General features: G+C 41.3%; 1 protein-coding gene across 1 annotated transcript; it reads right to left on the bottom strand.

Moving 5' to 3' along the window:
- Positions 1-587: 587 nt before the first annotated feature.
- ZNF217 (zinc finger protein 217) lies at positions 588-14,055 on the bottom strand. Its single transcript, XM_010223547.2, has 5 exons — positions 12,416-14,055; positions 10,239-10,364; positions 7,857-9,446; positions 4,004-4,132; positions 588-2,717 (listed from the first exon to the last, which is right to left on the bottom strand). Exons 1-4 carry the CDS (start codon positions 13,809-13,811, stop codon positions 4,023-4,025), a joined length of 3,222 nt encoding a protein of 1,073 aa, XP_010221849.2. The 5' UTR covers positions 13,812-14,055; the 3' UTR covers positions 588-2,717; positions 4,004-4,022.
- Positions 14,056-17,177: the final 3,122 nt, after the last annotated feature.

The following is a 17,177-nucleotide window of genomic DNA, read 5'->3' as shown; positions in this document are numbered from 1 at the left end:
TACTGCTCACATCCCCACTGCTGTGTTCAGTGTTACGTAGATGAAATTTCTTCATAGCCACGTTGACACAAGCCCAGCTGAATGCCTTGGTATCAGGACTGGAAAACCCATCATTGGGGTAGCACAGATATTGCAAGGACTTGCTATTGCCCAAGTGAGCAACAGATTCACATGTCAACATCTTCAAGAGTCTGTTTTTACCCATTTTAACTCTGAAGTCTCAAAAAAAAAAAAAAAAAAAAAAAAAAAAAAAAACACCTCTTTACATCTTTTTCTCGTATAACCACAAAGAACACACACAATGGAGCTAATCTCCTTTGCTGAAAAAAATAACCAAGGGGGGAAAAAAAAACACCCAAGATCTTTCTTCATTATTTAAAGAGTTCTCCTCTAGGCCTCACAGCTGGATTTTCTGGGAAACAACTCGGTATTTTCATGAGTGGCTGAAGAGTGCACAGATTTGGTTTTGGTTATTGGCAGGCTCTCCTTATCCCGCTCCCCCAGGGCTGCGAGGACCAGGACAGGTCGGGGAACACGCAATTCCAGGCGCCCAGCTTTAAGCTTTAGAAGCAAGACACAGAAACCAGTTTTGCAAAACACCAAGTCTATATTTACATCCACATGTAATAATATACTCAACTAAAGTGAAATACATCATAAATTAAATGAGTAATGGGTGCCTACTGCTTGACGACTTCCGGTTTCAACAATTAAAATAAAACAAAATGGAATGAAATAAATACGTAGACAAAAAAAGAAAATCAACAACTTGTACCTCTATATATGCACTGTTATCTCCAAAGAAACGTACAAAACCAGTAGTATCCCAATAGTTAATACTGATGGGCAAAGTGTATTCTGAAGTACAGGGCCATGTTGTCATGAAAGAGTCTTCACATCCACTTTCCAGTCTATCCCCAAGTTATTTTACAAAAAAAGCCTTGGGGGGAAGTGTACCAGCATGAAGGGAGATTAAAAACAACCAACCAGGTCGTGAGCCTGTTTGCTTAGACATCTTCACACAGCCCTGCACTAGTTTTGATCACAGAGCCCCGTAAGGCGTACAGATGATAGTTACAGCATGCATTCTATAAGACTCATTGAAAGATCACGCAAAAAAATAGATTAACCATTTTCCAAGTGAATTCATCTTCAAAAAATAGGCTATAAAAGTGCAAAACTAGGAAAACAAAAATCTAGATTATGTACATATGGCTCAGCTTATGAACAGGAAAGAAGGTAAATAGTGTACAATTTCCTGATGCACAGCACTTCATTACATCGCCAGTTTACAGAGACATTAAAATTAGGTCCCATACACAGGAACTAAGACATACAACTAGAACATATCAAGTTGCATAATGAAAACACAAGAGTTTCTAGGTTTTGCTATTTTACATTTGTTGCATGAGGGAAGAGAGCAAGATGAACAGTGCAAATTTTTCCATTTTTTGTTTTACTAAAATACATGGAAGTCAAAGCCAGGTACAGAAGAAATCAACCATTAACTACAGGCTTCACGAGAAGCAAGTGGGAAGGCAAGTCAAAATATGCAACAATTCTGCTTCACTGGCTGGTAACTGGCCTTCTTCCCTTTACAAAGATTAAACTGCATGTGCATTACAGAAAACTCTTGTTGTCTTCACAAAAAAATAAAAAGGAGAGATTCTGCCCTCAACAAGTTATTCCTCATTTCAAACACTCAGTAGATGCTAAAAACAGACATCAAGAAGCTTCCAAGCACAGTCGAGCAGGCTACACCAGAGCCACATCCCTTTCTGAAGTCTGTAGATGCCATATGCATATTGCAAGCCTGTTTGCTTATGATTTTATCATTTGGACAAAGGTGCAAAGTAGTTTTCCTCTAAATGTAACTGTACTGAGTTTAGTAGAAACTAAACATTTGAGGCATTTAGATTAGCATCGTTCCTCACGCACATCCTACATATTTTCTGCCATTAAAGTTTTCTTAGGCTGCTAGAGATGGTTGTTTAAGAGGCTTCTCTTAAGAACAGAGACCAACACCAGGCCAAGAATGCAACTGTATTTCAGGAACCACACTGGCAAATCCAGGTGTCAAGCATTGCTTCATCCCTGCTTTTCAAAACAGGCTGGAAACAACTCCCGGGAATCAGACCCCTCCGACACATCAGGGTCTTAACGCATACAAGGCAGATCAACAAAACGTCAGCACCATTGCTTTGATGTTCACAACATTTATAAACTGAACAGTTTCACACCGTTTATTTGGAAGTTGGTTTTAAAAAAAAACTAACATAGTTCAACAGAAAAAAACACAGATGAGAAACTTTCACCTTTATGAAAAGGAGCATTAAGCTAACAGGATTTCAGCTTCAGTATTTACAGTTTACCTGAGGTGCAAGGATTATATATTCTTTCAAAGAGAAACTCTTTTCAGCAGCGCTCAAGTATGTAAAAATATAATTCCTACCTAATATTTGGTCAATTAATTCTAATGAAAAATATTCAAAGTCACTGTCAAGATATACATTCTCCACACACCTTCATAACCCAATTGTTTAGACTACGTTTTATGGCTATTTGGTACAAAATGTTAACAGAATCAGTACTATAAAACTGTAGTGTTATTATATACAGTACAATCACAGCTTAGTTCAGTAGCTTTCACCATTCATTTTTCTCAAGGGATGAGCTGCAGGTGTAACTCCATAGCACATGCACTTGTGTCCTCAGACCTGTAAACAAATCAAAGAATTTTGTAGCATAAAAATCTATAAAATAGTATAACACACTTTTTTAAGGGGTGGGGGCAAAGAAGCATCTTGAACATATGAAGCGAATTTCATCTCCATTATATTTCACAAGCATATTCAGAAATTTATATGTAAGGTCTGCACCTCCTGTTTTGTAACACACAACACCTACCAAACAAGTCTGTTTTAAAGGTACTCAACCCCCAAGTAGAAATACAAGCAGGAAGCCAGGTTAGATTTTTAAAAAAGCAGAACTAGGTAAAGGCACGCTTAGGAGGAGGAGAGTAAAAGCAGTAAGATTAAAATAATATCAAAAATATAAAGCAAAACGCTTCAAAAGCTGCCAACAATAGGTTGACGGTTTGGCTCCCCAGATAGCTAAAATCTTTTGTAAAACAGGCACACTGATCCAGGTGTCATAGCACTGAAGAGCTGTCTGATTAAATCTGAATGCATCTCAGAACTAGAGGGGAAGTAATCTGGGTCTCAGGGTTAAAAAAGACCCTAGAGTATAGATATACTTATTTATAGTCTTATAAAGTGCTTATCTCCTCAGCAGCTAAACATCCCTGCAAACACAATGAGGTACCGCTCCCAAAACAAAGAGCTGAAGCAGGGGAATTCAGAGCACCAGCTAGTTCTTTTCACTTGACCTGTTTCCCTAAACGACTGGGCCCATCCCTCACAGGGACAAAGGGAAAAGTATTGGGAACAACCTCATTCAGCACACAGAGGAGTGTGGAGGAGCTATCAGGAAACCTTTACTACTCTATGAAGTCATCTTCCAAAAAGTCTTGTTGCCCGAGGTAATTCTTGCAACTCTCAAACTGTAAAATGAGTAATCCCTGCGTTTTCAGGAACAGAACTTCTTCAGGACTCATCGGTTTCACGAACTTCTGATAACAGACACTTCCTCTCATTTCTAGTTCCGCACTCTCGTGTACTATCTTAAGGGGAAAGTCCTTCCCTTGCAGGCTTTACAGGGGTGTTGTAAAGTCTTTAACACACCCTATCTACTGTTAGCTCTTCGATTTATTGTAGGAAAGAAGCATGCAGGCGCCTTGTACCAAAGCAAGCTATTGGCTCTGTTCAAAGTAACCAACACACAAGCAGGGTATTTGGTTCATTTTGGGAGACGGGGCAGTTGGTATTTTCCACTGTCCTGGTGCAGACTTTCCTAACAGTACATCACACCACGCAGCAGTGTTTGATGTTACGAGGAGCTGGAGCAACATTTAAGTACCAAGTAGTTCAAAAGGTTTGTTTACCATTTCTTGCAGTAAATGATCAAGTCTTCTTGTCACTTGGTCGAAAGTGTGCACTGCCAATAAGACTTTCGTAACTCCGCTTTTGCAGTATGCTGTTAGATAAGTGTTGGTATGACACAGACCTCTTTCCTGACAAAAATAAATGTAGAGAAGTTACAATTATTTCCTGCTAATCCAATTGGTCGAGCATTTGATTGCAAGCAGATTATGTCAGCATCCAGAACCCCTGCATACCACAAGCTACCACCAGTCCTCTCACAAACAGGGCCGAGAACAACATTAGGGAGATATTAATCTGATATTCCTCATCCTACTAAATGATTATAGGAAATTCAGAATGAAGATCAAAAATAAGGAGCATGAAAAGTAGTATTTTAAAAACAATTTGTTCTAAGCTGCATGCTTATGTCCATCACTCCATATTCTGCTCATCTTACTTGCAAAAAAGTGAATTTCTTAGCCCAATTCATCACACCCAGCAGGCTTTAAGAAAAAAGAAGCTTCAGAGCTGCAGTACTTTTGATAACACAGTGCCTACCTATCCAACCCCTCTATTCGCTATAACAGATGTTTTGAATGTGAATATTTGAAAGCAAAAACGGGTACGTTATGTTATTGCCATCAGAGATTATATGGAAATTGTGACACTTTACAGAGTGTTAATATACACTTACAGGTAGATCTTTGTTAAGAAATTTTCAGTCCAGTATACAGGTATTTCTATATTTATCTAAGACCATTAATTCACATGAAATCAATGCCTGTTCCATATTAAGTCTTATTAGCTTAAGCAAGCAGTCAAAAACACTTCATAAAACTAAGGAAAAGAGTCAAGAATCATTACTCCCACAGGATACAAAAAGCCCAACTGCCATCCATATTCCATGAAAGCTTTAAATGCAGCATAAAAAAAAATAGCAAGCTTTAATTAAATTAAAATGGCAAAGCTAAATTAATATTTCAACAGAATCCACAAAGCCATTGGAGTGTGTCATGAGCAATTGTCTTTAATTTGCAGGCTCTGCCAGATCAATCAGCCAACAGGTTATCCTTGATAGCACGTTGCCATTGCAAAGGCAACTAATTTGAGAATAACCGAAACCGAGCGGTTTCAGAGCGTTTCTGTCTCTCCGGGGCAAGGCGAGCGCGGCATCGCTTGCGAGCAGGGATGGGAGGCATCAAGCTGTAATCAAGTTTGCCAAGTGGAACATATTCTCGTGACAACTTGATCCAGCGTTTAACATGCGACGTAACATGTTCACAGGACCTAAATAATGTTGCCACAAGGCACACAGGCCATTAGAAAAGGTTCTGACATCATGTTTTATAATATCACCAGGGAGGAGAGCTATAAGAACCTGCAGGTCTACACCTGCAGTACTTTACATACAGCATCTTACAAAAAATAAAAATAAAGCAAAATCACAACATCTGAGGAATTGCAACTTTTAGGCAAACTGCTGTATTTCATTTTTTTCAGAAAAAGAAGAGTGCAAAAGCTCATCCTGACTCTCTGCACCCCTGCTGAAACTCTAGCACTCTAACACTGAGCATTTTTGCCTGTCCGCTGCCCTGCATCCCAGTCCCTCTTCTCCCCAAAAAGTACCAAGGTTTGCAATATGCAGCCACTTCTGCCTAGGATGGCTGCAAAACCAGAAAATTAGCCTAGAAATTAGCCTAGAAAGCCTCCATCTCATCAGGAGGTGCCTGCATGCCCTGCACCGCTCAAGTACCTAAGACAAGGGACACCACCCATCAAGGTGGTTTTGTTTCACAACTCCTTCCAATGCCTGGAAGGTAGCGGCCATAAAAAGCTGTTACCAGCAACAATGAAATCTTTATTTCCAATGACAATACGACTCTCAAAGTAGTTGTAGCCGTAGCTTCAAGAGCTCTAAATAGCTTGAAATGATAGCTACTTAAAAAGTTCTTGTCTATAGGCTGCAGTAAAGCCTGCAGACAGCAGAAGAGGAAGGGAACTTTGCCCCTCCGCCCCCTCTCTTCTTGCAGAAAGGTGGAGCTTTCAGAAGAAGAGAAGAGGTGAATTCCAGTGATGTCATTATATACAAATAATACTGCATCACCTCCTACTTCCATAGGCTAACCTCACAGAGATTACTAGGAAAAAAAAAATAGGGAATTTCTGTATTCCCAAGATTTGGTAATGGTGGAACAGAGCAAGGGGCTGCCCACCATCTATTCTTTGACGTGCAGACTACTCTTGTGAAGTTCTTTGAAGCTGCAAGTTTTATTTTCCTTTCCCAGTTTTCACAACAATTAACAGGGCTTTATGCAATGCCAAACTCATCCTCTTACAAGGCTGGATGGTCTATCTGCTCATCAAATAACAATGTCATGAAGCATAAGCCCACAATTAGTTGACATACCCAAATTAAAGCACTGCTTGGTCCTCAAGGACAGGTAGGCTCTCTGACTAAGCACGTTAAACTCCTAGGTGTGATCCACCATTGATAAAAAAACACTCCTTCGAAGTGTTAGAAACTTCACAGCTGCATGAATTACTGTGAACTTGAGGAAAAAAATAGCCTACAAGTAAGTCTCAAGTCATGAGGAGGCAAAGGACAGTGACTTATTTGTCCCTTTCCCTCCGCCTTCTGTGCGCAGCCCGGCCCCCATTCCCCTCTCCCTCGCCGCTCCGGGCGCTCCAGACACTTCCTCACCGCAGGAATCGACTCCACAACGGGTCAGCAGCAGCAGCGCAGGCTCCTCTCTGCACTCCGGAGCCTGGAGCCGGCAGGGAGCCTCTCCCGAGCCCTTCCTGGGGATTTACCCTGCCCCACAACCGTGAAACAAACACACACCCAAACCCCCAGCAACTAGGGCTCTGGCCACATAACTAAACGCAGATTTCATATCTTGTGATTTGCTCTAAGCTGGTGCAACATACCCTGCCTGTTACAAACCCGGGCTACTTCAAAAAGAAGGATCTTACTACTTCTAGCAAACCGTGGGATACAGAGTTCCAGAATTTAACATTTTATAACTGCGGAGCACGCAGGCACTACCCATTTTTAAGAGGATCTCCATTTCAAGTCCCTACTAACCTCTGCTTCTTCCACAAATAGTGGAACAACTGCTTAAATATCACAAATGACATTTCTTAATCTTGACCGCTTACTAAGTTTTGAAAATGCTGCTTGAGAATGAAATACAAACAGCACACGTCACAAGTACCACATCTTTCAAAAGACATCATGAAACATTTACCTCTACTAGTTCAAGAGTTTTCCACAGTAAAGTATTGCCAGTTAGTGCAACAAGGCATCATAATTAGAAAAGCATAAATGTGTTGTCTTGACTTCATAAAATACCCCGTTCCTACCAAAATCTAAACATTAAGGAAAAAACCACTGGAGAACAGAAGAGCAAGATGCACATTATAGGTCTATGATTTTTAATACATCCTGTAGTAAACATACTTATTTGAAGGTGGACAGAACATTTAATGGTGAAGGGTATTTGGAAAAATTTAGTTTAGCATTCCAGATGGACCAAGATTTCCTTGTAAATTAGCAGAAGGGCTCATTCTATATCCTACAAAATTAGCTTGTCTGGATTGCTCTCATGAGCTAACGTTCCATGCTCAGCATCAGGAGCCAAGAGAACAAAAGCTTTGGAGGAACTTTAGATCCCTCAAAAAACAAAAAAAAAAAAACAAAAAAAAAAAAAAAAAACAAAAAAAAAAAGGAGCTTACAGGCCTAATTCCCCAAAAGTGGAATTTTGCCAAAGCTGGATTGTATATTTAAAGGTATTGAACCTGACTCTCACTCTACTCCGTTCACCTTCCTTTGTAATGTGATAAAACACTGATCTAGGAAGGAGATACAGTACCTTCTACTGTAGAGCTGGTTACTTGGCCATTGCTAGATCCACAAGAGCTGTAAAGTGATCCAGAGCTATATGGCTCATAAGGTTTGAGAACAGTCAATACATTAGGAGAATCAACATCATCTGAACTCAGAAGCCCTTGTTTGGTTGGCAAAACAGAGGATGAAGGTTTGGTGCGAGAACATTCCTGAGGTAGCAGATTTGCATATCTGTTTGCAACCCGAAATCTGCTCATTTCGTATCTTCTGTAATTAGCCACTGCAGAGTCAATATGGTCAATAGCTAACAGATTGGGTTTCATTCTTTTAGAAGATGTTTCACCGTACTCTAGGTTTACATTGCCCACAGATTTACTACACAGATAGTCTCTTCCTCGATGACAAGGCCAGGCAGATTCGTTTAGGTGAGAGTCGAGAGCCCCGTTCAGGCTGCTGCTGACTACACCAGCCTGAGACACTGGGACACTTAGAGCTTTTACTTTAGATTCAGATCTTTTTACTCTGTCCAATACTGGAGAGATACTGGAACTGGAGTGCATTTCTTGCTGAGGTTGTCTATAGTTATTTGCCTGAGCTCCAACGTTACTTGGCTGCTTATGAAACTTGAGGTTACTCGGGGCTGTGCTGTTTGAGTCAGTCACTGAGAAGTGAGGGACTTTGTTCTGTGGAGGGTGACACTGTTTAGCTTTCCCTGTTTGCAACAGTTTTTGCTGTATAGATGGGGAAGCCTTATTTTTATGAGGATTACAGGACAGGGGAGGCACATCTTTACCAAGCAGGGCTGGAGGGCATCCAGTGCGTCTGGCTTTGGCTAGAGCCTTGCTTCTATAGCCGTTTTTGTTAACGGTGTCAGGGTTGTATTTGTGCATCAGCCTCTGGTGCATCATTAGGACTTCTGGGTAAAAGGTTCGGTACGTACAGAACGGACACGTGCTGGGTGCTAGCAGGCCTCGAGCAGCTGAAACCACTGAGCATTCTTGTGACGTCCCAACAGACAAGTTCAAGGGTTTTTCTTGAAAGTCCACCATATGTTTGTAGCTTTCTGTGTGCTCCCGCACATCATTCACACTTTTCCCATCCTTTAAAGCACAAACATACTGGACATCATCGCCCTCTGATGCCACAGAAGCCTCTCTCTCTCTCTTATGAGGACCCGTGGGCTGAGTGTCCTTCGTTTCCTTCTCAGCCTTTACTTTTTCCGGATAAGGAGTGGACACATTCTCGTGTGTTTGATTCGAATTGTTACAAACTGAACCTTTGTTCGATTCCCTAGGATCATTTTTCACTCTTAACAGGGCTGTGCTGCCTATTGCGTTATTCAAGGACAGAATTTCCTTTTGCTGCTTTGCAGGTGGGCAGCCCTCAGCATCTTTGGCACCATCAAAAAGCCTCTTCAAATTTTTGGTTTCTTGAGCACCACGAGCAGCCAGCAAGAGCTCCGTCTCCTGACTCTGTAAGGAAACTTTGCTGTCATTTTTCACGTCTGCTGCACTATCAGCTTGCTTGTCCTTGTGATGCCTCTCTAAATGATACCTCAGGGAAGTTTTCTGTGCTGCTGCATACTCACAGAATTCACATTTGTACGGTTTTTCACCTGAAACACAGTTTTATCAGTGAATAAGTTTGATACAGTTTGATTTGAAGTCTTGAACACAGTTAAAGACAACAAGGGAATAATCTAGATTTAAAACAATAAAATGGATTTTTCCTCTTTCCCCTTCCACAATAGTAACAATTCCCAAACTCATCTAAATCATTCCAAGAAGCAGATCTTGCTACTTTTGCTAACTACAGTGACATCTTCTGGTTATGATGAAGATATTTTCCACACGTTCCCTGTGTGTGGAGATGGCAGCTGACAATATGTTTGGCAGAGATAAGCAGTAAGGAGAGCTGTGGGTCAACTCCAACCATTCGCAGCCCTTGATCATACCACAGTATGCTATTCAACGACACAAGTGTTACAGTTCAGCTATAAATAGAGCTGTTTCACAAGAAACAGGGACTTACACTAACAAAAGTAAAAAGCGTTTGCCTGGGTTTGCAAAACAAAAGTTGAACTGAAAAAAAAACCACTGTTTTTTTGCAGGTAGCAGCAACTGGCAGGCAATCAGCTTAATACTTGGCATTTAGTTTCAATCTCTTTTTGTTTGATTACTTAAAGAAAAAAAAGTTTCAAAATACAGTAAATGCTGTAACATGATTTACATTTAAGTAATGAATTCCTTTGGGTAAACTGCAAGTACAACTGTTTCAACAATAAAGCAAGTTTATTCTTAAAATAATTTTGAAGGCAATTTTTCCATTTTTCCTGAGCAAAACCCAGCGTTCTGTCCAACTGGATTCAACAGACCTTTCCCCTCCCACAAAGGCAAAGCCCATTTACCTGTATGAGTTCTGAGATGAATATTGAGGTAATAATTTGAGCGAAAATACTTTCCACAATAGCTGCATTCTCTGGAGGCTCCAAGGTTTTTAACTTTTGCTCTTTCCAAACCATCTTCATTTTTATCTTTGGGAGAAAATATAGCTATATTATGAAGAGCAAATGCAAATTTGGAGTCCCCTTTAAAGTTGTAAGCAACTATGCTAGGTATGAGTATTAGGAAAAGGCAGAGGGAGGGACTGTTGTCAGCTCCTCCCGCAGGCCTGTGGCTGCTCTGCACAGCCGCTCACAGCAGAAGAGCTAAAAGATGGTAACAGAGAAGCCCCAGGGAGCAAACAAGGTGTAAAATGAGGTTTCCAAAAACAAAGACCATCAGGGTATCAGCAGTGACCCACTGAAACACAAAGGAGAAGAGTCTAGCTCAAAATTTTCTACAGTTTATGAGCTATATTCTTAAAAGTAATGTTCGAATTGGAAAGTGCAATGAATCAGGCTGTAAAAGCACTCTGTGCATCACAGCAAAACAGAGCGGGGAAAGGAAGCTGGGCAAGAAGATGGACCAGATGGGACATTTATTTATGTACTACTCAAAGGATGTTGTGCCTGCAAAGCATCACCAGTAACTTGAATCGCCAGTCTTGTTAAGAAACATTAAATGCTTAACTTCTGGCTAATACAGCAGTAGGGAAGTGACTGGTGTTGCTGGTTCTGCAAAATATTTTCCAGGAACAAGTTCAGTTCAAAAATTGGTTTCATGCAACTGCAGGCAGCAACAGTTACCACTAGAGGGTGGCAGGTACAACCTAATGTCTAACGAGTGGAGAAAGTTTATACACAAAACACTGTTCAAACCAATGTTTCTCTGGCAGATTGAATCAAAAAGCGCCACCACAATTTAAGTAAAAAATAAATTAAAAAAAATAATAAAAAAATTGCGTCCAACAAGCTGACTAGAAAGCTACAGTGGGAGAAGGGAAGAAAAAGGTTTGAGATATTAAATTACTAAACCAAGAATCGAATAGATGGCATAAGAGCTGTCCGAAGCTGGTGTCTTGGGAAGCTTTTGTGCTGCGAGTGCTGAGCAGGGCTGAGCTGCAGCACGGAGCAGCCAGGGCTGCTCAAACAGCCCAGGTCCCAGCGAGGGTGACTCAGCAGCGCGGAGCCGCTTCGCGTTAGGTAATAACGTTATTCCTTGGTACTGCAGGCAAAATAAAGGGCTGCACATTACCAGAAATGGAAGGCAGCTGTGTGTGCCAGGACATTCTGTACGTTATGTCTTTTCTGGGGATTATGCAAGTGTCTGTTCTTTAAGCGCAGACCCAAAGCATGTCCCACAGTGCGAGACCAGCTACAGCTTTCTGCTATTTTATTTAGTCCCCAGACTTGCAGCTTTTTTCCCCCCCAGTGAGGGGGCATTTAGGATCAATATCACATGTTTTCCTAAAGCACAGCAAGACTCAGAATTAATCCTGCATTACACACAGACCCGCTCTGACAGAGAACTGTTTATGTGGCCTTCCAGGGAGAGGAGTTATGGACCTCTTCTACACACACCATGTCCACATATTAACAACCTTTGTGCATCTCTCTATGTAACTAATTTACATAGTTACTGGTGCTAGCACGTAGGCCTTGAAGTTGCATACCATTCAAAAATATACAACATGCAGTCACACACAGAAGAGTTTAGAATTATCCTTTACTTCTCAGGCCCCTAATAACTGCTGGTATCAGGTATAGGATGTTTTTTGCCCTTTCTCACAAGATGCAGAAGTATGAAAAATGCAGCAGCTTCAAACATATTATTTGTAAGAACATGTGCTGGATAGTAGGGCTATGCAATACACCAGGGTATCCTGTAAAACTAACAGCCTTGCTATAGACATGCAGGGAGAAGGGGGAGACGGCGTCTCTTCCTGGACAGATTGCTATCAAAACGAGAAAAGTAATTCTAGCAACCCAAATCATAAATGTAAAGAGGTCAAGAAACTCGAGAGATCTGTGTGAAGGTATCAGAAGCTCTTCCCTTCTCTTATTTTTATCTTTTCCCCTTCCCCACAACAGTCTCTGGCCAAGTTCTAAAAAAAGATAACGCACAAGACACTCTCACCATTGAAGAGATTCTGAATACTACAGTTACTGCTATTCAGACCTCACACACTCCAAAAGCTCCTCACCTAAATTAAGCGTTTCCGGAAGCCCATCCTCAGATCCATCTTCAGAGCCTCCTTCCACTCGTTCCACTGCTCCATTTTCATCCAAACCCACAATCATCCCAGCGCAGCAGGACCTGGAAGCAGCCGAGGTCTCTCCGTCCGTCCGCCTGTCTCTCTTGTGCACTCTGGAATGGAGGACCAGCTGGTGGTAGGTTCGGAAGGCTTTGCCGCACTCGGAACAGTGTGTCGGTTTCTCTTTGTTTTGGGACAGTTTAGAATCCATTTCCATAGAAGGCACTTCACCAGGATGCTTCAGTTTGTCTTGGGCTAAGTTACCATTCCCTGTACAGCTGTTGTTCTTGGTTACTTTTGACTTCCCTGCAGTTTCAGCCTGGCTACCTTTATTTGCATTCCAAATTTCACCGAGTTCTTCTTTATCAGAAGATGAATCATCATTGTCTGTACTTCCTTCTTGGCCTGGTTCTTTAATTTGGCCATGGCCAACTGCAACTTTGCCTTTGGTAGCCAGCTGCCATGCTTGATATGTGTTGAATGGATCTAGTTCAGCTATCCATTTAACAGGCTTTTGTGATTTGTCATTTTCTGGAGCCAAGTTTGGTCTCAAGTTCAAGAATCGCAGAAATTCTTCTCTTTGAGAAGTTTCTTCTTGATTAGACTCACTAGTCACTTGGGGGCTTTCACCACTGGGTATTGATTCTTTGGTGTGCACTTTACTGTGCTCAATTAAAGTCTCTTTATTGAGAAATAGGAAACCACAAACCATACAAATTTTGTAAGGTGACGTTACATTTTCAGTTACATGCTCCTGCACCACCTCGTTTATTGTTATGGGGCTTTCAGACCCTTGTTGGAGCTTGTTTCTGGAACCCGGCTTCCCAGTATGTGTTCTCATGTGATTTTTAAGGAACCACGGCTCTTTAAACCTTCTTCCACACACATTACACCAATATGTGAAAGAGTCCTTATGCTTTTTCATGTGCGCTTCAACATCAAAAGCCTCATCAAACGTTTGTCCGCAAACCTCACAGCTAAGTTCTTCGCTGTCCTTCTCATTGTTTGGCAAGGACAGATTTGTTCTTACTTGACACTTATCCAGACGACTGAGATACTCTGCTTCGACACGCAGGACAGCTGGTTCACAAAGGGTGGGCCTATGCTGTGTTAAAACATGCTTACCAAGCTCTTCCGGATGCTTAAAAGACTCATCACAAAACATGCAGTCCAGAGGCATGCAGCCCTCAGCTTGCATTAGAAACTTTTCTTGCAAGCTTTTATAAGAAATTGTATTTGTTCCTTTTATTGTCATTGAGGCATCATTATTCTCCATCTGTGCACCAACAGTGCTGGCTATTCCATCCGGCCCATCCATGTATGCCAAGAGAGGCTGAGTTGGCATCTTTCCTATGTTCTGTTCCCTATTACGTGGTCTAATAAAAGGTTTCAGGTCTTTGGGGTGCTCACTGATCACTATAAGGACACTTTGTAATGTTCTCCAATATGTGCTTGCAAGTCCGCTCAGCTAAAAGACCTCTGCCAGGAAAAGACTTTTTCCACAAAAATTACTTATTTTTTCATCTTTCTGTGTTCACACATCACTGAAAGAAAATCCACAGGTTCTCTCAGTGATGGAATGAGGTTTCTTGAACTCTGATTTTTCAAGCCTGTAGAGACAGTCAGTTGCACTTACTTTTTTTGTACAAATATTTCAAATGGTTGTATTGAGCAAAATACACCCAAAGAGAATTTCAGTGCCACAAAGAACTCCACCACCTGCAGGAGAGAGAAAATAGTGTCAGTAAGACATGTCAAGAGAACAGGAAAGCATTTTCTCTCAAGTAATGAAAACCCAATACTCCCTTCAAACCACCATGGCGTGCTTTAATGGGCAACACGGGGCAGCTGGGAGACACTCTGATCCCTTTTTTACCTACTGTAGTTGGAGTAAAGAGCGAAGACAAATGTCTGCATTCCACTACCTGCATTCCTGAATTCACACTGCTACATAACAAGCAACATTTTCTCTGTTATCTGTTCTAAACCACTCAAAGTTGCTGAATCCCTATTTCAGAGGGAACCTTTAACTGAATTCTCAACAAGTGAATGCAAGAAGCAAAAGGAACCTTGGACCTGTGAAACCAATTCCATAGAGACACAGCAAAACTTTGCTTGCTCTCTAAGGAGCTTCAAACAAGAGCCAATTTTTTTTGAAGACTAGACCACCTGGAATTGGTTTTCAGGTGTGTCAGCAAGTGTTTTTTTTGTGTTTTCAGCAAGTGTCAATGCAAAACCTTGTATTAAGGACCATTCACTAACACTTCTCATATCACAGAATCCAATTTAAGTCCGTAAGAAATCTAATGTCTGTTAGAAGCAGCTGGTGGCTACTCTTTCTGCTGCCGAGTCAGTATTGTGGAGGTTGGAACTCTGGTCGATCAGCTTCTCTGGATAAACGTAAACTCTGCTAAACTATTAAACATATAAACTAAAGAGAAAACATTCTGAGATGAGGCACATTCCCACATATGACTGTCTAATGAAAAAGAATATGTTCAAAGTTTTTACTAAAAGCTCAAAAGTTTTTCAAGATATTTCATAAAAGACATCTGGCCAGTGATTCGCATTTCTCCAACTAATAGGCCTCAAAACAACATGCACTATAGAAAAAGACAGTATGTACAAGGCAGCTTTAAAATTCACCTCAATCTCTGACTTGTTATAGTTTTGGGAAATAAATATGTTATTTTTCTTCATTTCAGGCACAGAAAATAACTAACTCCTTAAAAATTCTGGCAGACGGATTTCCATGCTCCAAGGCACTGTGGCAGGCGAGAGATCCGGCTTCCAAGGCAGGATGTTACTTCCTTGGGGTTTTTCTCACCAGCAGAAGCTGGTCTATGTTCTGATCCACCAGCCAGAAGGGCAGCCTTCAACCATTGAATCTGAAATGTTTTGGTGAAAGTCAGACAGAACTCGAACTGCTCACGTAGGTCAGGGGTGCTCCAAGGAGCAGATGGAGCTCCCACGGGCCAACCTGCTGCTGGAACAGGCCCTGCGAGCAGCTGTGCAGGGGGAAGCAGGACCTTTACCAGCTGAAAGGCATCTTCATGGACCAAAAGCTTGATACGATGCCTTCAGTTACACTGGAAGCCTTTACCCACCACAGAACAGCGAGGCCCAGGCACAGTTACCACCTGGCATGGAGATGTGACAATTTGTTGCTAGGTAAAAAAAAAAATCGATCCAACATTGTACTAATCTGTGACACTGAGAAAATGTTTAAATGTTTTGGTTTTAATTTGCAAAGTTCATGGCAAAAAATTCATCACCCCCTCTTTCTTTGCCATCATGCAAAAAAAAAAAAAAAAAAAAAAAAATCTGAAACCTAATGAGCCTTTGGAGCTCCTCACTGCCCAGTCCTCTAATGCAGGTCTAGACAGTGATCTTCCCAAGGTCACTTCTGGCCTTTTTGATTGATTGCTTGTCAAGTTAAACACAAGGACTGGAGGGAGCCCACAGGGTGGACAGAGGAAGAGCAAAAAGTCACTAGCCGGCAGGTTGATGGTTCATCCGAACCTTCTGCAGCCAAAGTCTTTTAGAACTACGTCCTTTAGCCCAGCTTTGACTTTAATCACTGCCATTATTAACATTTCCTCTCCCACTCCGCTAACACTCAAAAAAAAGTATTTCAGAGCACTCAGGTCCCAGGACAGCACTGAATTTCTTCTGTTTCACCCCATGCTTCTGCTTTTCTGTCTTCCCTACTTAGTTCTAACTTCTAACACTCCAAATAGGCAGGTGGAACAGCTGTAAAACTTGAAACTGAAGTATTCATAAAGCTTTCCCCTTTTTGGAAAGCATAAGAGAAAAACATATCAAAGCGTGCTGGCTAGCGTGTTTTACTGCATGTTTTAACTTGCTGTTTGTTCTATTGCTACTATAGCTTTAAGATGCATTTTTACACAGCAGGATAACATGCTGTGGCAGAACTCATGGGCTTAAACGGTGACTATTCGCCTGAAAATAATTTATTTGCAAACTAAAAACGAATACCAGCTTTGCAAGTCTCCTAAACACCCACAGTCAATATCAAGGCAAGATAAAAAATTAATTTGCTTCTGTGTTTAGTGTAGTCAGATTTAGGCAGGGGGTTGTGCAGTAATGGGTGTAAGATTCATTCTACACAAAAGCCAAAGGCACGTGGGGGGCACGAAGCCTGGGCCAAACTCCAAACGGTGCCTCAGTTCCCACATGCTGAACTGAGGTCCTTGCTGCTGTCTCTACAAACACAGTCCTCGCTGTGTCACACTGTACTACACACATACGGAGAGTAGGAAAAAGCAGAGAGGGGAGAGGACACAAAGGGGAAACAGCAGAAATCCACATTCACTCTCCATCCTTCACAGGGCAGGTTTCAGCATTCAGAAACAAGTTGGGAGTAGAAGAGACATCCTTTTAGCAGGAATCACCACACAGTTCTATTCTAACTTACCCTAACATCATGCAAACACTGCAAAAAGACTATAAAAACTTTATGATTTGTTAGAATTTAAGACGCTAACCCAAGTTGAGTCTAAGCAAACTCTGAGGCTAGTCACCACCTCATGTAAATCCACCTCAAACAAGTAAGATTTCACCTGGGAACCCCTTTGAAAATGATCTATTCCAATCTCATCTCATTTCAATATATTAGAGAGTTATTTAAATAGCTGTCTAAAAAAATAAACTTAACCTGTTTTCATGATTGCATATGAGATCATGAGAA

This window comes from Tinamus guttatus, unplaced genomic scaffold, assembly GCF_059628265.1.
Source record: "Tinamus guttatus ecotype Peru unplaced genomic scaffold, ASM5962826v1 Tinamus_guttatus_pri_ptg000027l, whole genome shotgun sequence".
Taxonomy (NCBI): domain Eukaryota; kingdom Metazoa; phylum Chordata; class Aves; order Tinamiformes; family Tinamidae; genus Tinamus; species Tinamus guttatus.
The sequence above is the reverse complement of the archived record's forward strand: the minus strand, read 5'-3'. Positions and strand labels throughout refer to the sequence as shown.

Coding starts and splice junctions, on each gene's coding strand:
- ZNF217 (XM_010223547.2), bottom strand. CDS start 13,811: ATGCCAACTCAGCCTCTCTTGGCATACATGGATGGGCCGGATGGAATA. Junction 9,447..10,238: donor TCATCTCAGAACTCATACAG/GTAAATGGGCTT, acceptor ACTGTGTTTCAG/GTGAAAAACCGTACAAATGT. Junction 4,133..7,856: donor AACCAGCTCTACAGTAGAAG/GTACTGTATCTC, acceptor TATTTTTGTCAG/GAAAGAGGTCTGTGTCATAC.